General features: G+C 35.5%; 1 protein-coding gene across 2 annotated transcripts in view; it reads left to right on the top strand.

Annotated features, from left to right (window-relative positions):
* Positions 1-23520, top strand: part of AP3B1 (adaptor related protein complex 3 subunit beta 1) — a 248578-nt gene extending 225058 nt beyond the window's left edge. For both annotated transcript variants that reach the window (XM_044384102.3, XM_026498740.4), the window contains exons 25-27: positions 5884-5981; positions 11325-11463; positions 22808-23520. In XM_044384102.3, the coding sequence (XP_044240037.1) occupies positions 5884-5981; positions 11325-11463; positions 22808-22961 (391 nt within the window). In that variant the 3' untranslated portion in view covers positions 22962-23520. The remainder of the gene's footprint in view (positions 1-5883; positions 5982-11324; positions 11464-22807) is intronic.
* Positions 23521-23933: the final 413 nt, after the last annotated feature.

The raw sequence follows: 23933 nt of genomic DNA, 5'->3' as shown, positions 1-23933 counted from the left end.
AAATCAAAATTAAAACATTTCACCAGATTGGCAAAATTTTTAAATAAGTTTAGTATCTGGCATTGATAAGGTAGGGACATGTATTGTGGTATACTGTCCATGGGACTTTAATTGACACCAATTAAAGGGCAGTTTGGCCCTACCAAAATGCTAAATGTTCATACTCTTCTACTTAACAGTGTCCTCTTCAGGGTATCAGGCCTAGGGAAATATTGGTGCTTGTGCAGAAGAAAATAGATCTAGTCAGGGTATCAAGTAAGCATTATTTACAGTAGGGAAGATTGCAAATGAGACTCAATAGGGAAATGCTGAAATAAATTATGATACAACCGTATTATAAATGTAGGTTTTGAGTATCTGTTATGGGATTAAGCACCATATTGGCTATGTTGTTTCATTTAATCATTAGAAGTAGCCTGCAAGGTAAGTGCCATTTTTCTTAACTTCATAGATAAGGAAACTTGAGTTTCACAAAGGTTAGACTCCTTGCCCATTTTCTCTTACCTAGAAATTTTACCAAATTGGATTGCAGGAGTTTGTGAAATGAAATTGTACGTAGTACAAGTATGTGCATTACAGTTAAATATAACAGGTAGAATCTTGTATTACATTAAACTATCATGCCATTTGATCGCATGTAACTAGGCTTTTTAGAGCTGCCTAATAATAGTACTTTGTTGATCTATTAATTCCAGTACATGAACATGTATCATTACTCATTTTCACCATTCTCTATCCCTGCCAAGATATCTATGTTTAGCCCCACATTCAACCAAAGGGAGATGAGAAGAAAAAGAGGTGAGGGGGAAAGAGAAGGAAAGCTGTAAGGAGAGAGAAGAAACCAACAAAAAAGGGCAAAATGGTAGAAAAGGAGGCACATAGAAAACTATGGCGGACATCCTAGAATAGTAATATAAATGAACACTAATAAAAATATAAATGAAAGTAAAGTTTCCCCAAAATAAAGAGGGAATATTCCACCTTACTCCATTCTAAGCCAGACCTTGCTTAGAAGCTAAAACTGGCTTATGAAGTATGTTAAATGCTAGTTACATTAGTTAGATTTTGCATTCACTTGTGTGTAACAGAAGCCCAAATGGGGGTTTCTTAACCAAATGAGGTTTATTATTCTGCTAGTACAAGAACAGAGGTCAGCAGTTAAGAGATGCTGAAGTAGCTCCACAGTGTCTTCTGGGTCTTTCCAGCAGGTGTGTGTTTGTTTGTTTGTTTGTTTGTTTGTTTGTTTGTTTGTTTGTTTTCATGTGCTAATTTCATTAGCATGTGTCTGCCTGTCCTCATGGTCACAATATGGCTGCTCTACTTTCAGGCTTCTATCTGCCTTCCAGATTTAAAAAAAAAAGGAGAAAACAAAGTGACATGGAGAGAAGAGCCATGTCTGTTGGAAAAGCCAGACTTTCCCAGAAACCCCCGGTGGACTTCTGTTTATGTTTCATTGGTTGTAACTGGGTTACTTGATCACTCAGACACTCAGAGCCACAAGAGAGGCTGAGAGATACAATGTTTCAGTTGGGCACATTGTTTACCTGAACAAAGTCAGGATTATGTCAGGAAAGAAGAAAAAAAATAGATACTGAATAAGCAGCAAGTAATATCTGCCACAACAGTGTTCGAATTTTATTTACATTTGCCTTCATAAGACCTATTTTGGATGAACTTCTGTCCTTAGTTTTTCATACATAACGTTAACCATTTTACCAGCTACAGAAAATAAAATATCATTAGCCAAAAGCAACAAAAGCAAAACGTACCCAGTCAAGTTGAGTACTTGATTGCAGATTGCTAGTGGGGAAATTTCAGGATCACTTTTCCCCCCAAACTTAAACCTGCTGCTTACCCACCTACATTTTCATATATGCTTTGGAAGGCAAGTCTTTCCCTTCTTCGCTGCTCTCCCACCCTTCTCCCTGGGAGTCAGAGCTGTACAGCTACCTTTGTTTTTTTGTTTTGTTTTGTTTTGTTTTTTAAGCTTGTATTTATTTATTTGAGAGAGACAGAAATTGAGAGATCATGAGCAGGGTTGCGGGGAGGAGGCAGAGGAAGAGGGGGAAGCAGATTCCTTGCTGAGTAGGGAGCCCAGTGGACCCTGGGATCATGACCTAAGCTGAAGGCAGACGCTTGACTGATTGAGCCACCCACGCACCCTTATACAGCTACCTTTAATCAGTGGCACAGATCGTATCCTTCAGGACTGTTGGGAAGGATTCATTTCATCTGTAATTAAAAAAGAAAATACAAGTAATGATAGTATAATAAATATAATTTCACCCAGTAGTCCTGTTTTAATTATACTCCTCTACCATGCCCTCCCTACATGTATAATATATTTTATATATATGGCATATATATATATATGGCATATATATTATATATGCCACATAGCTCATATATATTTATATATATTACACATAAATTGTATATATATAAATTATATGTGTGTGCATGTGTGTATGTGTATATAGACACACACACTTATCCATTTACTCCATCAGTCTTTACATATTTCTTCTAATATGACTTAGCCTTCCACTATATCAGGTGTAGTCTCATCCTTCAAGAGCCTTACCCTCAATGCTTCTCGCAGTCTTAACCACTTCTCTGCTGCTTTGGGAAGACGCATCCTGCTGGCTAACTGGTTATTAATCCCGTGCTCATTTACCTCCTCTAAGGCCTCGCCCTATCAGGTATTCCTTAGTTTCTTCCTCTCCATTGGCTCTTTCCCCTCAGCCCATGAACATGCTCAGGTTTCATTAAGCATTCTTTTGCCTCTGCATCCTCATGAAGCGTCAGTGCTTTCTGTCCCATCTTTCAGTCTTCTCAGTCACTGTTCAACTCATGGCATTCTGCATTCTTCCTTCCATCTGAATTGCCTTGCTTAGGTCCGCAGTCACACTTGCTGCTTTTTATTCCTCTTTGCATTATTTGACACACACATTTTCTCCCTGACCACTGTTTGCCGGTTTCTTCTGCAAGTTGCAGTTCTTCCATTTCTACTTAAATGTAGGTCCTCCCCAGGATTCCACCCTATCCTTTCTCTTGGCGTATCCTCTTTTCCTCTGTGATCTTACCTCTTTTTAAGGCTTCAGCTCTTCCCTTTACCGTTCTGATTACTTCCAAACTCATATATACTGCCCTGACCTCTTTTCTGATTCTTGATTTGTATTACCAATTATCTGCTAAATTTCTCTTCCTGGATAATTCAGTGATACTCAAAATATAACATGATTAAAGCCAAATCGTTTTATTTAATCCCCAAAACTCTACTTTTTCACTAGTGTCATTTTCCCTGTTTTTCACATTAGAAGTTTCAAAGTCCCTTCCATCCATCATCGTATCTTTCCCTTTTAGTTCTAAAATACCCCCATCTCCCCTGTTCTCGGTGCTACCTGCCCCAGGAGTGCAGCCCTATAAGGCAGAATCAAAAAATATATCTAAAGCAGCATCATATAGCAGACTTTGGAGTAGGATAGACCTGAGTTCAGATCCCAGTACTGCCACTTGCTAGCTGTGTGACCTTGGATGTGGTGTTTAATTTTCATCAATAAGTAGGGAGGTAACAGAAGCTACCTCTTAGGATCATTGATTGTTAGAAATTACTAAAGTAAAACACACTATGTAAAAACCCTTGCCCAGACTTAAATTAGATTCCTAACTAGCCTCCTGCCTTAGGTTTCTCCTCTATTACATCTTACATGCTGCCACCAGAGTTTCTGAAATACAATGGGATCATTTCTTTTCCCCTGTGAAAATCTCCGGTAGTTTTCCTTGTTTGTTCAAGAAACATTGAAACACCTTTGTCTTAGTTACATGCATGAAGTAATCATACACTTTGTCATACAAATCAGGACAGTTTAGAGAGTGAAGGGAGACATTAACTGAACAGGATTTCAGGACAGCAGCCACAAACTGGGACTGTCCTGGGAGAAGAGGGGTGAATGGTCATGAATGTAGAAGGTATTCTTTACAGTACGCCCCAGCCTCATCTGTTGACATACTGCACTGCTCATCATTCCCAAAACAGAGTTCTAGAATACCTAGAATGCCCCTCTCTCTCCTGTTGGTAATGTATCTTTACCTCACTCCTGCAGAATTAATCAGTCCCTCTTCTGTGGACTATAATACTCCACGTATCATTCTAATGTAGCTTTTACCATTTTATTAATGTAATTGAACTCTTCCTCTCTCACTGACTTGTAAGTTTTTAAGGTCAGTCTCACTTCTCTTTATAAAAATCGGTCCCAGGTATTTGCACAGTACATGGGATCTAGTTTGTATTCAGTAGATGTATATTGAATTAATAAAAAATTGAATTTGTTGGTTTGCCTTAGACAATCCACATGTGAATAATTTCAAAACATTCTTTTTTTTTTTAAGTCTGGTCTTTGCCTTGTTCCATAAAAAATAGAAAGCAGCTTATAAGAATACATTCTATAATAGCATAAACATGGATTTTCTTTTTTTCTTTTTATAAAAAGTGTTTCTTAACCTCATGTTTGTTATTTTTTTACCCAAAGTCCCCATCTCCCTGTCCACCTTCCCACTGGCCATGAAATGCAGTTCTAACGTGGAAGTAGAAGTCCTTCTGGGGACAGAATCTTTCCTGATAAAAAGGAGTAGATGTAGTTGACTCACTTATTCACTACTCTTCCATTATCACTATTTCTTCTTCAACGGAATGTAAAAGTGCTACCTAGAGATGCAGCAGCCATCTGGCGGTTGTGAGGATGAGACCCAACACGCTAGGGATGGTGGAGTGGAAAGCTAGAGAAACCTGGGTCCTCAACAGCATCTTTAAGCCATTGAACCAGCCTTTGGTAACTCCAGGATTTGTTGTATACTAAACAATCAGTGCCTATTCTTAGTTGAATTTTCTGCTTATTTGCAGCCAAACATATTCCTCACTGATACACTTATCAACCTAACTTGAAATATGTAACCTAACAAAAATTTTTTTAAGAAATTTTAATAATTTTTTAGAGAATAGTGTCTGTCCTAAGATTAAAATAAATGCACTCAGTGTTATTATTGTATCTGATATGGGTACAAAGTTGCCTTTCCTAAATTCTTCATATCCTGTCATTTCAAATAATAACTTTTACCACATGTTGATCAATAATGTTAATGAAAAGCACTACTAAAAAAATGACAGTTTTTGTTTTAAAAAAGCAGATTTGCAGATGAGGTATTACTTTATTAGCACATATCTAAACACAGTACGGCCACTCCATTTTATTTTTTACATTTATTTTTACTAAAAACTAATTTTTTAAAGATTTTATTTATTTGACAGAGAGAGAGAGAGCATAAGCAGGGGGAGCAGGAGAGGGAGAAGCAGACTCCCCGCTGAGCAGAGAGCCTTATCTGGGGCTCGATCCCAGGACGCTAGAATCATGACCTGAGCCAAAGGCAGATGCTTAACCAACTGAACCACCCAGGCACCCTTAAAAATTATTTTTAAAAAGAGATCTTAACCATTTAAGACTAAAGCATTCCATTTTCTATACTTAAAACATACAGAGTAAAGAGAAAATATTACTTCTTTATGAGCTGCATGAAGCATTCCTTTGGTAGTAATGGGTATGTGTGACCTTGATGCTTACCTGTTTTTAAAAGTTCTACATCAAATGGTGTATTTACTATAACTACATATTTCTGTAAAAAAACAAAGTTTTCCAATTGATGAAACAGATGTATTTCCCTGCAAATAGTGTTGAAAAATTTTTCAAGCCTTTTTAGCTGTTCTAGTTAAGCCAAGAAGATCTTATACTGTTTATGCTGGCATATGTTTTAATTACATTTAACTGCATAGTATTAAAGAGAATGTTTATGCAGCATTTAGTCAGCTTTGATATGTTTTTCTCTTAGTACCAAGGATGACTGCTTCAATGTTAATATTCAGCCACCTGTTGGAGAACTGCTTTTACCTGTGGCCATGTCAGAGAAGGATTTTAAGAAAGAGCAAGGTGAGAGATTACTACAATTTACTAGAAATTGACATCCCAAATAATATGTGCTCATTCTTTCTCATCTCTAAAATAAATTACCATATATGCATAGCCATTAAAAGATGTCTGTGAATAATCTTCCAGTTTTTGCTAATCCTTTACTTCTATAAAATAACCTTAAAAGTACATGTTTGTCTACATTCCTGGCATACTTGAAAATTGATTAATATGTCTTTAATAAATTGATTCATGATTAACTTTTCACTTCTGGGAGTTGTGGGTTTGTCAACCAAATGATGTACTCACGTGTTTTGTATTAGTGAAAATGTGAGGGGTTTGAGACTTATCAAAGTTCTACCACTATGAATGTTATGGCTCTGTATTTTCTTTCACTATAGAACTGTTTTTCATGTCCTACTAATATATTTCTCCCTGTACCCATTGGAGTGCCTCACCCTTCAAGATAAAGTTCTAATTATAACATCAAAATACCTCCATTTTCTTTTGACCTAATTCTATAGTAAAGAAATGCTGTGTTGCCCGGCTGTATCAGCACTGAAATATTTTAAGATATGCACCTAAAAAGAAAATATTTTCAGCAGAATGGAAGTATTAATATGTTGTGCTTACCCTGAAGTCCAGCATCCCTGCTAATAAAAATGAATTTTATTTTCTTATATGAATAAGGGGAAATAACTGTGACTTGATGTGTTGAATTAGAGATAATATAAAACTAGGGCATATTTAAATGGTGTAGTCAGCAGTTTTTTAAAGTTTAGTGAAGGTAAGCTATATTCTCTCAAGAGGGGTTATCAAACAAAGATTCCTTCTTCTTGAGGTCATTAAATCATATCTGTCATGCCTCCAGAAAGTACTGGGCACATACGAATATCTATACCTAAGGAGAAACACATGCTTCTTGGCACTTCATCATTATAGTGCCAAAGATCTGGTTTTTTTCTTTTTTCTTTTTCTTTTTGCCGTAAGCCAGTGTTCCAAAGACCTGTTGTAGAAGAATCTCACAAAGAAAATTTCATATAAGACTGTAAATTAACAGTAATCTTTTATTTTCTGCATTATTCTTAAGTGATAAAAAAGAATGACTAAACCCCTCTTTGCATTTGCTTTTCTTGGAAGTTGACTATTGCTATAGAAGAAAATCATCTTTGTGATTTTATGATTTCATTTTTCTATTGACGAATTGATGCTTACATTTGCTATTCTTACCCTTTGCTGGCTAAAGCCTGCCTCTCTGCTTTACACCTGCTCAGCAAACCCAGGTGAGTGGCACATAAGTGACAAATAAGGCTTTGGCACATTTATTGTTAAGGGGATAGTCTTTTTTTGAAAAGTGCGGCTAGAGTATATCTAAAGCAGCAGATTATCGTATACCTTTTCTGTCCCTCAGCTTTGGTTTAGAATACTTGATATTTCGATTAAGTGTTTTGTGCTCTGCTGTGACTGAGGGATTTTTCCCTGACTAGCCATACAGAACCGTGAGCGCACGAGAGAGGTACGCTTGCAGAACAGCTGTGGTCCTCTGTGGAGTTGTTGCCAAAATTCCTTTTTCTTCTGCCATTTTACTTCTATGGTTGTTGATTATTTGTCTGAATAAATCTGGCAGCTGTTTGCTATGTTTAATAGAGCAGAAAGGCTACTCTGAATAAAGCTATTTGAAAATTTGTTTATATGAAGTATTTGTAAATCCTTGCAAGTCTCTCGGCATTTCTGTATCATTCTTTCTGTCTTCCTGAATTCATTCTTTGATATGGGACTTGATGCTGGCAAATTTACCACAGCTTTAAAGAGTCTTTTCGATAGCATCTTTTTAGTTATAGATTTCAGCTAGTTTGGTAATCGAGGTCTCAATTCTGAAATTTACACATGTATTTGTTTTACTACTCTAGGAAGAACTTAGCTTATTTCAACAAATGATACCTAGAAAGGACTCACTAACTGAAAATCTTAAACATCCGTTTCCTCAGATTTTATCAGTTCAAACTTCTGGATGGTAAAATACCAATAAATTTAAAAAGCACCTGTGTGTGTCATTGCATGCATACATTACATAATTTTTCTACTTTAAATAAAATGAACTTAGATACTTAATACCTCATGTCACAGGACATGTATTTTAAGGCTTAAGAAATGCATTAAATGCATTAATTAGGATTTAACTGGAAAAATCATAAAGATGAGGAATATTGTTCTATTTTTACACTAAAGATGTACATAATTAAAAGTTTGTACAGTATTAAATAAGAGTGCATCTAACACGTTGTGCATATTAACCTATTTTAAAATGAAAAGGGTTTTATTTCTGTTATGCAGCCTGATCTATTTATTTTTTTCTTGGATGCTGCATTTAGAGTTCCATGGCTAAACATGCATGTTTATAAGGTTGGTGGTCAAAGTGCTAAAAGAAAGACTGGTTTTTCCAAGATACTGAAGTTACCTATAATATTCATATTAAGACCTTTAAACCAGAAGCCAAATTTTTTTCATTGAGTTTTGAGCATTGCAGAATTAGTTAATGATCTAGCTATGGAATGATTTTGGTACTGTAAATAACATGAGATCCTCTCAAAAAAATTTGGTTTCTTAAGGCAGTTTTAATTATTATAAGAGATGTAAGCCAACTGTTTATTCCAGACTGCCTCCTATTACTCATTTTCTTATGTTAAATTAGAAATCTTTAACTTAGAGAAAATTTTTAATTTTTTCTTATATTATTTGATTTACGTTTTAGCAGTTAAGTACAGCTGATAGGCTAAATTAAGTACTCTGTCCCCCTGCCTCTCCAAAATTTAGATAAATTCTAATGAAGCAACAAATTCTATAGTCTGACAATTTCAAAGTATTTTCCTGGTAACTTTACCTTTATGATGTGTGAGCAGCCTATATGGTATCTAAAGTCTGTTTTTTTGTTTTTTTGTTGTTGTTGTTTTGTTTTTTTTTGTGGGAGAAACTTTTAATGATACCTTGGCATATTTTTCTTTCTCGTTAATTTGAGAATTCCTGATATATTTTCATTTAGAAAAATCTCTGGTTTAAGAAACCTAGAATGTTTACTTAATTTTATTATGATTTATGCATCCATCTTATGGTTTCCTAGCTAGCAAGATGCTAATTCTTTAAATGGTCAGACATTTACTATTTTCTGGCCCTTAACTACCACAAGCAATCATATTTGATGCCCCTTAATTAGAGCACCTTTTTTTCTTTCCAGGTTCTTTTTCCACCTCAGCAATCGAGACAATACATTTGCTTACCATGCTGCTCTCCTAAGTGTTCTTTTGCATGTAAATTAATCTTGATTCAGTTTACACTGTCATGCTGAGTGGTACAAATTGCCTATAACAATAAAACAGCATGAGTTAAAAATAAAGGGGGGTGGGAAGGCAGATTGAATGTGTGCCTTACTTGATAGGATGTTACTTTGCTTTATGCCAATACATTAGCTGACGATAATGAATCTTCTGTTCTGAAAAGCATGGTTTAGTTGATTTTTTAAATTTTACTTCAATGGAGCAGTACCTTGTCTTTTATAGACCAAGTTAGACAAACCATTAATGACAAGAGTGTTAAGGTTAAATATGAAGCAATGCATTCACTTCTCTGAGTGCTATCCATCTTTCCATTTACAGGAGCTTGACAAAAGTACTGGCTTTGTACAACATTTCCTTTAATTACATGCTGCGGGAAACAGGCTTTTAACATAAACATAGTTGCATTCATTTATTCAGCAGTTGCTCTTCAATAGAGCTTAATGGAGAAGGTTTAAATCCTAAATGAGTACACACATCTCTCAGCAGTGTTATGTCAGCAGCCACTGTGCTTTACTTAAAAGCAGTGTCTGACTGCTTGTGTAGTTTTTAAAGCTTTTGCCTAATATTGAAGTTAAACAGTCTAAGACAGAACATAGTGTCCCTGAGTTTGAAAGTGGTTAGTAAAACCTGCTCTTTGTTAAAAGCTAGGTAAGTCTTTTTACAGTGTTGGGCTTTCGAATCTCTATGCTGCTAATCATAGGGGTTCTTTTAAATTTCAGGTTGCATTTGCAATAAATAACCAAATTAAGTACATAGCCCTGAAGGTTCAGGGCCTTTTGAACATAAAATCGAATTTTACCATTTTCATAAATTTTGTAAGCTTTTATGCACATATCAAATGTCTCAAAAGATAATCATTTTTACTAGATACCATTAGATGTCAATGACTTACATCACAGATCCAGGTAGATGGCATTTATTATAATTATTTTGGGTTTTTTTAACCTCGGTACTAAATTTCATTTTTTGTTCCAGGTGTTTGGCATGTTATTGAATTTGTTCACTAAACATCTTTACATGAAATTCTGATACTAATGGCATGTCGTATGTTAACCGTATGGTTTTTGTTCCTGATTTTGCTTAACTTTTTTTTTCTTAAATATTTCTTTTAAATGTCTCTGGAATAAAAGGTTTTCCATTCACATTTTTCCCTTTGTTTCCAAATGTTTTGCTTCAGAAATTTCGGTTGGTGTTTTTATTCTACTCACTAGGTTCTGTTCACTATGCAAATACTATTATATTTAGGTATAAATATAATATAGCTACTTAGATACGTGCGTGTATTTTAGAACCCCATAACTGTTCAGTGACTTTAAGCCATTGCTAAGATAACTTTGATCCATCAGTTGAGGCCATTCATCAGGCAATGTTGTTAGTTATTCCAGAATCACTTTGATTTGTTCTTAGGCAGCATTTGGTGAGGGAGATCTCTGAATGAAAAGGAGAGGAAAATAAATTCTTAAAAAATAAAAGCATAGGGGCGCCTGGGTGGCTCAGCCGTTAAGTGTCTGCCTTCGGCTCAGGTCATGATCCCAGCGTTCTGGGATTGAGCCCCACATTGGCCTCCCCACTCAGCGGGAAGCCTGCTTCTCCCTCTCCCACTCCCCCTGTTTGTGTTCCCTCTCCCTGCCTCTCTCTCTCTCTGTCTCTCTGTCAAATAAATAAATAAATCTTTAAAAAAATAAAAATAAAAGCATAAATAGTTGACATCGTCCAAATTAATTGAGTATATTTTAAAGGGACTGAAATTGAATAGAGTCTTTGTGATTCTACATTTTTATCTTACAGTATTGAAAATCGGATTTATTAAAAATTATATTACACTGCATCTTTACGTGTTTTCCTACACAATAAGGATTTTAACATTTTTATAACATTTGCAATTATTTTAATTCTATGATAATTATCTTGAAAATTATATCCTGGAGTAGGGTTTTTTTAAGTTTTTAATTTTTGGCTATGAACTTGAAATTGTTTTAATGTAATTTTCATAAAGAAATTAGTAAAAGGGAGCCTTCTTTTGCTCTTACAGGAATGCTAACAGGAATGAATGAAACTTCTACTGTAATCATTGCTGCACCACAGAATTTCACTCCCTCTGTGATCCTTCAGAAGGTTGTAAATGTAGCCAATGTAGGTGTAGTCCCTTCGGGCCAAGATAATATACACAGGTAGGTTCACCAACGCATGATGTGGAGATAACTTGTGTGTATGTATGTATAATAGATATGTATAAATATATAATCTTCACTTCACAGTTTTCCTTGAAAACAATAACCCTGAAACCTATATCTGCCCCCCTCCCTTTGTTTTTGATGAGATATTTGATTGATTGGTTTGTGTTAAGGCTCTCTTCCCTATTTCATGTAATCCTTAGTACACTGGGATGAACTGTCCTGAAGGACAGACAGTGTACTTGTATTTTATAATAGCTTGGTGATTTGTAAAGGTACCTTTTATGAGATATGGTTGAAAATTTATCCTATTTCACTAGATTCAGTGGATTTCCAGGAAGAACTGTTCTATAATAAAGCAGTGCAGTTGGACTTTTTTACTTGAAATGGAGGAAGTTTGAATACCATATACAGAGTTCCTTTTTACAGTGGTCCCTTGAGACTGCTCCCAGTAATAAGGAGCTACTAGAAGACCAGTGTGGGGCCAAATGCAGCTTCTGTTTCTCAGACCAGATATATCTTCACCACTGAGCATTTAAAGCATGAGATCCAAGTCATTTGTCCTTAAAGGTAGCAGAAAATGTGATTAATATGGTTGCCTCTTTGTGATCTTATGTTTGCCAGCAGCTTGAAATGAAAGTGAAGACAAAAATGATCCCCTTAAACAAACATGCAGTTGTTACTTAGTCCTCTGTGAGCTTAAAGGAATTCATTAATTCCATCTTTAATTCCTCTGCCATTCCACTGCCAATGGCATACTTCTGCCTTTATCCATGTATATGGAAAATAAATTTAAAATTTTTAAAAATGCCTTCAGACCTTAAAAAATTTTTCTGAATTTTTTTTTTTTTTTTTTTTGGATGGGTGCCTGGCTGGCTCAGTTGGTAGAGCATGCAACTCTTGAGCTCAGAGTTGTTTAAGTTTGAGCCCTACATTGGGTGTAGAGATTACTTAAAAATAAAATCTTAAAAAAAATGTTTTCAAACTAATACAAGGATAAGAGAACCCTCTTATAAAGAGTGTTACAGTTGATCTGAGTTTTAGATTTATCTCTGCTATTATTGGGCTTGGTAATTTGAGACAGGTTATAACTTCTTGTGGACTTTAAGATCTTCATCTGTTTAGAGAGGGGTGTCAAGGAAAAGAAGGGGTATTGAAATTCTGTCTTATCTGTGGAAGAACATTGGTCTTGGCCTCAGAAGAGCTGAGTTCAAGTCTTGATCTGCCATTATTTGAAGTTGCCTAAAATCATCTACTAATTGTGACAGAGTGAAAACTGCATGTGCTAATCAAAAAACAAATTTACCCTATTTTTTTTTTATTTTGTTTTGTTTTTAGAGAAAGGTCCTTAGTTAAGCTGTTATTTAAGAGGTCTGATGCTTCCATTTCTTAATTTTTGACAAAAACTATCTATCTCACATAGGGTGATGATAAAATAATAAAATGGATATTAGGTCATCATTCTGGTACCACCATGCAACTACAACTTATCAGTTAATGTTGTTCAGTAGGGGAAAAAGTGAACAGAAGGCTTTTCAATGAAAATATTTTCGTTCTGAGTTTTCCTGCTTTGTTTTCTGCTTTAAATACTTCTTTTTACTTTCCTGGGTGATTTTCTGTAGCGGAAGTTCTTTGTTTTATTTATGGATACTTTGAATTATTGAAATTTCTAAAACACCAAAATATCATATGTCAACTGTAACTTTTAGCTTATACAATATGAAATTTTACCTGACACATCTAGTATCCAGCAATACTTCAGTCGTGTACTTCTGTGATGTACAGAAAGACATATGGTAGCCCTTGTTTATGTTGGAACTTCTAATTTATTTTTTGTTTTAATATGTAGGTTAACGTTTCTGAAAGCAGTGGCAGCTTTCCAGATTCTTGTTTCTTAGAAGAAAACAGCTAAATTACCTTCTCAAAGCCAAATAATATTAAATCTACCTTCTTATTGGGAAATAGACTAAGAAAGACACTTAGCACAGTTGTGTAATTTTTATTAGAGTGATTGCCTGTAACTTGTCTTGGTGGTTTGGAATTTAATGCCTGTTCAAGTGATTAAATTATAGTCAATTCTCAATTATCTATACTAATGCAGGGAAGACACACAACTAAGAACTGTTTATATTTGGCTTTGGAATGCAGAGATTGCCCTCAGACTTAATGTTTATGGTCCTTATACACATCTGCAATGTCTTGACACTTCTGTAATCCAGCTGTATGATCAGCAGCCTGGTGTTTGGCTCTGTAACTTAAGGGAGGAGCCCAAGTTACTACGGAGTCAAAAGTGAAAAACATGCCTATCTACAATTAAGATTAAGTTGTGCTGTTTTAATTTGCCTCACAAGTCTCATGATATATAATTGAAAATGTTTGCATTTGCTCTCATAGTTAAAGTATGGCTATATTAATGTTCTAAATTTCAGAAAGCTTCCAGGTAATAAACACCTAGAGTTACTTGTATATTTCATATAGAAATTACTAAAAATTATCATCCTACATATGTAACATTTTTTTGCCATTCTTTTATATTCGGTAACAATTAAAACAAAAATGAACAATTGTTAGTAAAATCTGTACCAGTGCCTTTCTTAATGTTATTTAAAATGAAATAGTAATTACTGTTTACATTATAATAACAGAAATGAACAGTTTACCACTTTATTGAGTTGTATTCATGTTGTTAGCTGTAGTGTTCAGTATCATATTATCCTCTGGAATTAATGAGTTTATATATCTAAACTTATATGTTATTTAATTGCCAATAACAAAATTGAAATCCCTGTAAGTTTTTTGAGTAACTCCTTTATTCTTCTGTGACAGTTGCTTTTTGAGTTGATGAAGACTAGGACCAAAGCCATTCTTGTATTTATTAATGGTAACTGATTTAAGATTACTTAAAAAAAAAACAAGTGTGAAAAGCATTTTGAATATTAGTATTTTAAGATATTACAAATTTCAGTACAACAAATTATTCTTGGCTGGCCTATGTTCTGTTTAATATTTCAGGGTGTTTTATTTCTGAGAGGACTTTTCAATAAGCATCAGAGTATTCTTTCTGACCATTCAATGAATAAAGTTTCCACTGCCTTAATTTTGGAATAATTTATTCCCACTACTCTTAAAATTTGAATAGTTTTTACACTAAATGCCAAGTTAAAAAATGGTTAATATAAGAATTATCTAAGAAAAAGGGAATCTTCATTAATGTGCAGAAGTGTATAATAGTGTAAAGGCGACGTTTTAATTGAGTACATAGCAGAAAATGGTTCCTACATATCAACAGAGAATGGCCTCCATTAAGAAAAAGTCAGTTAAAGGAGCACACGTTTTATGGAATTCATTTTAAAAACCAGGAGCATTTCTTATGTAATTAACTGCTTTTCAAGATCAGTGAGAATGCATATCTACTGTTAGGTTACATGACATTTAGTTTTGATTTTCTAAATGATCAGTAGTCTCAGAAAGCCAACCAGTATACTACTGAAAGACAACTTTACTTTCATTTCTCTGGTATTTGCTTGGTGATTAAAAAGGCTGCTCTTTGAGAACAAAACCATCCCCATTGAGATCTACAGACTTACAGTCATTATGGCAACCTGCTATTTTCCATATTACAGCTACCACATGATAAGGGGTAATACAGAAATGAGAATTTAAAAAGTCATCAAAACATTTATTAACTATGGAGCTGAATATCTTCATGTTCTGTGTTAGATATTGATATTTAAACATGTGAGATTCTATGTGTTGTAGAAGTATTAAAGCATATTAAGACGGTACTAATAAGCTAATATATAAATAAAGCATATACAAGGGGCATAGTGAACAGTAGTAAACCAGTATATGAATGTACTGCAAAGGGTAGATGTCAATATTTAGTGTGTTTAGGGAAAGAGAATTAGAGAGACTAGTAATGGGAATCTTAGGTACATCCAGGGCCAGGAAAAATTTCTTATGTTCCTCTGAAAAAGAAATCAGGTAAGGGTTTATGACCGAGGTTTGTATTCAACAATGTAGAAACCATACATTGCTTGTCCTCTCATAAAGGTACTAATACACTGTGAGCAAAAAGCAGAAAGCTAAAAATCTGCAGCTCCAAAATCTTTAAGGTTTTTCTGTACAAAAGAATTCTGTGGAGGGTTGTGTAAAACTCAGATTCCTGGGACCTACACCCGGGGACTCAGATTTGGTACATCTGGGGTAAGCCCAGGAATCTGCGTTTTAGCCAGTGGTCCAAGCGGTTATAAGGCCAATAATGTTCCAGGGTTTACAGTTTGAGGCTACCTTGTATTATCAAGAGTTAATGACAGCTACATGACACATGTTAAAGTATATTTTTCCTGTTTATGCACTTCCTTTTTACAGATTAGTTATTAAGAGATGCTAACAGATGAGATGTTTGACTCGATTTTTTCTTATAGCCATGCCATTGTGCTCCAGCAAGAGTATATTGTTAATTATATTAGTGTATTACATACAGTCTATCTTTGAAACAGTCTCAGACTACAAGTAAAAGTTTGTCTTTCAGCAGTCCCAACCATTTCACATTTTAACCCAGTTTCTGGAATTCTGACATTCAATAACAGTGTTGTTGTTAAAAAGAGTTGTCATACTATCTACTCATCTTGCCCTTTCATGAATAACAAATTGACCCTGTGAGGGGAAAAATGTGATAATTTGAGTGAAAACAAAAAGCCTTGTCTCTGCCATGATTCTGTTTTAGCTCTTAGCTTATTCAATAAGACCCAAAACAGTTCTCATTATTAACTTGTATTCAATACTTACAGTCCTTTCCCTGCCCCGTGTATCTTAATCTGTGTTTGGATCTTGTTTACTGTGTCACTTTTCGAATTTGCAAATTTTGAATACGTTGCAGCTTGTGAATAATTACAGTCTTAATAGAATGAATGTTGTTTTACTATTGTTACTTAGGTCCTTAAGTATTAGGGAAATCTGGTGCTGTGGGTAGAACAGTGTATCCATGGCAACCCGGCAGTCAACTTTCTAATTTACTAACATATTTAAAGACAGTTTGTTTTAGGTTTAAAATCAAAAATCTTTTTATTCAATTGAAGTACATGTAAAGAACAACATGTTTCATTTCTAGGCCTTCAGCTCATCCAGTAAATCACTGTTATGACATATGTGTTTAATGGTTATTAATAGGAGAAATACTGGTATGTACTACCATTTCCATCATAAGATGTCTGTGCTGTGCAAGTCCTTCATTCAATATTTTTTGAAGACTTGTGACAGATTTTCTTAGTGCTAGGGTTACAAACATGAATGGTGTAGTCACTTCTTGGTGGGGTCTTTGATATTTCCCTTTCTTCTGTTCTTGGGTTGCTCAACCTTTGTGTTATTGTTTTTGTTTGTTGTTTTATTTCTTTTTCCCTAGTAACTGTAAAATATTTAAATAGCAAGTAATTTTGAAGGACCATAATAGAAAACAAGTGTCTTGGCCTAATTTTTAAGCCCTGATACTACAGTAACCATACTTCAGCTGTCTTAAAACAATATTTTTTTGTAAGCAGTCATTAGTATAAAGATATCAGGCTTTGGTCTTTTCTCCTGTATAACAAATTTGGAATCTCAAAGGGGACTAAAGATTTGTGGAACCTATTTAGAAATCAGAGTTCTTGCTCAGGTTGGAGATTGTCCACTAGAGGGCAGCACTGCTTTTTTATCTGCTGTTTTGATCTCTGCAGGCTCTGTGAACAGCATTTCATTGAAAAACAAATGTGGACCTCAGTTAATTTTTACACAGAAAGCATATTTGGATATTTCAGAAATAACCAAACTACACAGCTGATTTTGCTTTAAACATTCTTTATTTAAGCTTTCTTTAATTCCACCAGTTGTGCGGTAATATTCTATAATGTAACAGTTTTACTGATAGGGATATATATAACTGTTTTCATGTAGAAATGAAGGAGAGGTATTCTTGATGATTTTCCTCCGGGTTAACAGTTTTATAAGGAATCAAAGAGAATGGGGTAAGAATTTATTTGTTTTACTATTTGGTTTTCTATTAAGGCCCAACCCATCCCACCCCCACCAAATAGACAAACGAAAAATGCTTTGGAATAACTGGAATATTTCATGTCTTCTTTAAGAAAGTACACTAAGGGATTTATTTAGCTTTCCTGTATAAAGAAAGAGAATGCGTCATTAACAAGATAGTATGGAAAATCATTTTTTATACCATGTTTAAAGATTAGAACAGAATACAGAGTCTTAAGTTATGATGGTAGCTCATTTTTTTTTAAATCTTCTCATCAGATTGTTAAAGGAAAATACTATAATATTGCTGGCTGATTTTTTTTTTAAATAATAGGGAAAAATACATTGCTTTGGAATATTCCCTAAACTTGAATCACATGTAATTTTTTTCCTCAGTATTAATTCTGTTAGGTTGGGCTTAACTTTAAAATACAATTTTATAGTCAACAAAATGGAATTTTTTTACAACTTACAATTCTCTGTTTAAAATGTTCTGTATTAACTCAAAGTAATAAGGATTTATCATTTTAAATTTTTTGGAGAACAGTGCTCCAGATCATCATGCTTTGGTATTTGATGTTAGGAGGCTTATTCAAACCCGTATTTCTTACATATAATGATTGTGCGACTTCATTACACATTTGTCAACTTTGGACTAATTATTTTTATACAGCTAGGGCAGGGCACTGCATCTTGTGATCGTCTTTCTTACTAATAGGATTCTGTCTGCTTCAGCAGGCAGTAATTGAAGGCTTCATGTACAGAGTAGGGGGGAAAAAAAGTTTTAGCTTGAGTGGGCCATTGTCACAGCTTCTGGTAACCAGTAGAACAGAAAACACGAGAAAATTGAACTCAGAATAGAAAAATCAGAAACCAGGAAGACTATCCAAGAGAAGAAAAAGCATGTCTTAGAGCTGTTGCATTAAATGTAGCAAATATGATTCTACTTAAAAATTTTTATGTTTGTGAATACCCTGGAGAGTGATGCAGTCTCACAGATAAATACTTTTTAATTCATGTTGTCCTGTTAACAATTGCAGTTGTTCAAACAGTTGAGTTGTAGGATTTCTTTTCCTTCTGACAAAGAACATTTATGGTCCATAGCCAGCTCCTCATAAATCTTTAAAAAAAAAAAAAAAAAGTGTGGTTTAAGTGCATGAGGGAATAAGGCCGTTATTGTAGATAATAAATTTATACAAATTTGTTGTTGTTATCTGAGCTTTTTTCATAATTCTGTCAGTAGTTAACATAAATTAACTTTTTTTGAAAAGTGGTATCTTCATTTAGGTTTGGCAAGCAGTTTATTTTGTCTTTTTTCTTTAAGAATTCTTAGAAGCTTGAAAGATTAAATGTCAATTGCTAGAGATAACAGACAAAAAGGCATGTAATGAAACGAAATACAGATATATCTAAACAGTTTTACCTTCTCAGTTGGTGATTACAGACAGCAAGTGCTTGGTGGTGGAATGAAAATGAAAAATTACGAAAAATACCTAGATGGTATCCTTTTAATAACATGGAGCCCGTCATACATAGGCAATACATCTTTAACTGTCATCCTCTTATTTGTTCTCATTTGTGGTGTTACTGGTATTCGAGGTTGGTTGGCCTCCTAGGAGTCCCTCCCCGTGTTATAGCTCCATTCAAGAAGGTTTTATATTTTTCATTGCCGTTGTGTCTTTTGAGGGAGTAGGAGGTGGGAGATGTTTAAAATTTTTTAAATCTTTAAAGGCAGAAATTAAAAAGTTATTATGACAAAGCACCAAGTCAGGATGCTTTGAATTCCATAATGGTACAAATTCAAGTACACAATTTTGAAGGGAAAAATCTTCCGTCTTAACAGTTTTTGGAACAATAATAGATTATATGCATATTGAGTAAATAAGAAAAACCTTAATTTATCAGTGCATTTTGCATATTTGAGAATGTGTATAATCCAGAATCACAATACTTGGGCTCAAATTCCTGCTCAACCATTCACTAGCCGTGTGCCCATGAGCAAGTTTCTCAACTTCTGTGGGCCTCAGTTCCCTTATCTATAAAGTGATCTGCCTCGTAGAATCAAATGGGTGCCCACTACACAAAGCACTTAAAACAGCAGCTGCAATTATGATTCCCGTGATCCAAAAACTTCACATGCCTTCTGAAAAAGTTTGGTCACAGTGTTCATCTTCGTTTGAGGTCAAGTACAGAGGTTCTGATGTCAGCCATTAAATTTAGCATAGAAGTGTGTGACCCAAGCTGTCTTTATAATCAATGTTGCTTATATCCCAAAGCTAGCTATGTGTTATGTATTAACTGGCACTCTTTCCATAACTGTCTTCCAGTGTATTTTTAAAGCATAGCCTGTCCGGGCATTAAATGATTAATAAATTGGGGGGAGGGGGTGGCTTTGCTTTTTCATGGACCAAAACAAACCAGTGTAATCATGCTGTGTTCCAATTAAATACATCCTTTTTGAACTGTGAAATGAGAATGTCAGAACATCTGATCTTCTAGTCTTCTGCTTTAAAGCATTGCTTCCGCCATTTGTGCCCACTAGAACAGAGACCTAGTAAAAAGGCAGTAGCTTTTACACCAGCTAAGAGATTTTATTGCTAGGATGATTTGCTTAGCATGTTTCCACCGTAGTATAAGCAAAGACCTCTTTTCTTTCATGCCCCTATTCTTTACAGTATTGAGAACTTTGTGGTAATAGGGTTTCAAAAACATGTATAAGACACTAATTTTAATCTGTGTAAACATACTGACGTCAGAATTGACGTTTGTCTCCTTTGAGTTTATATTATTGTACCATTGACTCTAAGTTTTAAATAGAAAAGAGATAAAATGTGCCTTGGGGCTGTGCAACCCTGAAATTCAAGTGCTTTTGTGTCCCTATTCAGATATAATCTCCTTCTCTGCAGTCCCAAGACACAAGTGTTAAGTAAATAAAGGGACTAATAAGACTATTGTTTACATAATTATAACCCTGTCAGAAATAGGGACCTCTGTTGAAATATGTGTTGAATGAAGATTTGATGATGACCAGATCTGTGGGGGGAAAAGTTACATAAATGAGTAGGAGCCACCTAGTATCATTTGATTTAACAGACAGACAGACATGGTTTAACAGAAATACAGAAACAGGATTCTCCTGTGAAGCAGAACCACCTCAAAAATGTGGACAAAAGAAATGCATAGGGGCGCCTGGGTGGCTCAGTCGTTGGGCGTCTGCCTTCGGCTCAGGGCGTGATCCCAGAGTCCTGGGATCGAGCCCCACATCAGGCTCCTCTGCTATGAGCCTGCTTCTACCCCTCCCACTCCCCCTACTTGTGTTCCCTTTCTCGCTGGCTGTCTCTATCTCTGTCAAATAAATAAATAAAATCTTAAAAAAAAAAAAAAGAAATGCATAAACTTGTAAGGGGTGGTAGGAAAGAAGGTCCTTTGGGGGCTGGTGATACTTGTGTTCTCTAAAAGATGGAATTCGGTGTGCAGTTCCTTATGTCTTGTGTGGACCTCTGAAGAGCACACAGATGTGTATAGTATGAGAGCTTTATAAAATCTCTTTAAAAACACTGGTATGATTTCTCTTCCTAAACTGGTTACTTATAGTTGCTTCTCTCAAGTAGAAGAACTGCTCTGTTGGACTCCTTACCAGTCTTCAGTGTATTTGGCGAGAGTAGCTTTCCATGTTTGTAGAAAATACACAAATAAATGACAGGAAGGCTTCTAACATACCTTATCAACAGTCCCCCAGCTCACATTTTAAGGTGCAACCTAAAAGTGTTGATAATATTTTCAGTTACGTAAAATTAGTGTATTTGTTTTGCTTTTGAGTCATTATTCTAATTATCGTTGGGAAACTGATTTTCATGATTCTGTTTAGGTCAAAAATGGCTCGTTAGGTTTCAGAAAAAAAGAATTGAATGTGTTAAAAGATCTTGATGTCATTTTTTTAAATTTCAAAAAAGAAATTACTTTTCATTTAAAGAGAATCTGCTTCCTGCTTAAGTGGCTAATATTTTAATTAAGTTGGGAGTGAAGTTTTTCTGAGTGTCTCCTGATAAACTCCCTCTTTTATGTTGATGGTAATTAAACAGATCCCTGAGGACACCGCGGGCTCTGCGCAAGGCCCATGCTAATTGTCAGACATGAGACACTGACCAGTTGGTTTGCTCTTGAATAGTCCGCAGCGTGCTGTCAGCGCGGCAGTTTTATTTTTATGTATTGTGAGCTGTTGTCAGGGCTAACTGGGTGCCATTGTGGCTGAAGATGTTGCGCAAATTGAGGCAGATGGCTCAGATTCAGACACGTGTCATACAGAAAGGGGAAAGGGGATTGGCCCTGCAAAGTGGGGTCACAGCAGGTCACAGACCTGCTCTACACTTGTTAGTGTTTTCAAAAGCTCATGTGCGGCAACTTTGTTTTTCTCCAGTCATCCCTGCAATCAAACCCCCTCCCCCCCCCAAATGTGTGGAACATGCTCCATGTGGAAAATGGAGGCCTAGGAGGGTACCGTCCTCTTCCTTCATGTCTCTGGGGCTCAACTGTGCGTGCAGAATGAATTAGCAGGATTGACAGAAGTTCATTGTGCCTCCAACGGCTTTTCAGTCAATTGCAGTGCTTAAAAGGCTAGTTTTGCTTTTAATTCCATGTAATTAGTAGATTCTTCATGTCTTGGAATTTAGTAATGGAGCCTTAGACCTCAAGTTTCCTCTATTCTAAAGCAAAAAGAAGTATCTAAAGTTCTGAACATTAAAAAATCTAAAAAGAGAGAGTGTGGTGTTGCGCCTGCCTGTCATGTGATTTTGTTACATGTCATCACCATCATTAGAGATTGAATTTGAGTATCTTAACATGCATGCTTGAATTTTTGAAATGATATGAGTTTTATAATGTCCATAAAATTACCTAACTTCTTGGATAATCATTTTCACATATGAGGAATTAAAATTTCAAGCTCTTTGAGAAAAGTACCTTTTCTTAATATGTTTTAAAAATACAGTGGTTTATTTTAAATGGCCCTATGCATGGTGAAATGTTGAATATCAAATGAATGATTCCCAAATATATATTAATGGAGAATTATTCACATATATCCATTATCCAGACTCATAAGTAAAATAGACTTCCTTGTTCTGTTCTAACAGTACACTAAAATCACCTGCTCGTGGTAAGCATGGTGCTGGGCAGCTTATTGATTTTTCAGAATGCTTGGCTTTGGGTTTTTGGCAGTAGGGACCCTGTAAGAAATTACTGAGAAAACAATTATTTTAAACCTATTTGAATATGTGCCGTCTCCTTTCCCCTACCCACATCATGATAAAAGGCCCCTCTTTTTTTTCTTCAGGTTTGCAGCTAAAACTGTGCACAGTGGGTCATTGATGCTCGTCACTGTGGAGCTGAAGGAAGGCTCTACAGCCCAGCTTATCATCAACACAGAAAGAACCGTGATCGGTTCTGTTCTGCTGAGGGAGCTGAAGCCTGTCCTGTCCCAGGGGTAACCTGCTTGCATCTGGACTTCAGAATCTGGCACACAACAAAAGTTCCTGGCATCCACTACTGCTGCCTTTCATTTATAATAATAGCCCTTCCATCTGGCAGCGGGGGAAGAATACACTCTTGACATTCTTGTCTCCTGCTTTAGAATGCTAGTGTGTATCTATCATGTATGCAATACTTTCCCCCTTTTCTCTTTGCTAACCAAAGAACATATATTTTACTGTCAGTTTTCTCAACTCTTGAATCCATGTGGCATTTTCTCTGTCCTGCTACTTCTTCTGTCCTTCTGTTCCTTCTCTTTTTTCACAATGATGCACATGAATTGGGTATTTTAAGGTTATTGGAAATCACCTTCCCTCCCAGTGTAAGCAAAATTAGCCTAGAAATAGTCTAAACAGCCTCTCAGCTTGGTATCTGAAAATTGGGGTAGCACACTTTTTAGAATTAAAAACAACAAGATCTCTGCAAAATTTTGTTCTATGAATTGCCTGGTATTGTAATTGGTTATTGACAACACTCATCATGAAATCATCTCTGAATAATAAACTAGCATACGAATAACATTTGTGTTTGTATTTTTAATGAGAAACTGTGTGTAATCCCAAAGTTCATAGGCTGATCTTTTTTTATTTTAAAGTAAATGGTTTGAGTATTATATTCTGCAAAGAAGCAGTCAATGGGGTTAAGTTAGTGAAAGAAAAACCATTTTCAAACTCAGGTGGATTTTTTTTTTTTTTAAGATTTTATTTATTCATTTGACAGAGAGAGAGACAGCCAGCGAAAGAGGGAACACAAGCAGGGGGAGTGGGAGAGGAAGAAGCAGGCTCCCAGCAGAGCAAGGAGCCCAATGCGGGGCTCGATTCCAGGACGCTGGGATCACGCCCCGGGCCGAAGGCAGATGCTTAACGACTGAGCCACCCAGGCGCCCCACCCAGGTAGATTTTCTAATTATGTTATAGAGTAGTTAACTCCAA

Source organism: Ursus arctos, unplaced genomic scaffold (assembly GCF_023065955.2).
Source record: "Ursus arctos isolate Adak ecotype North America unplaced genomic scaffold, UrsArc2.0 scaffold_5, whole genome shotgun sequence".
Classification (NCBI taxonomy): Eukaryota; Metazoa; Chordata; class Mammalia; order Carnivora; family Ursidae; genus Ursus; species Ursus arctos.
This window is presented reverse-complemented; position numbering and strand designations above follow the sequence as displayed.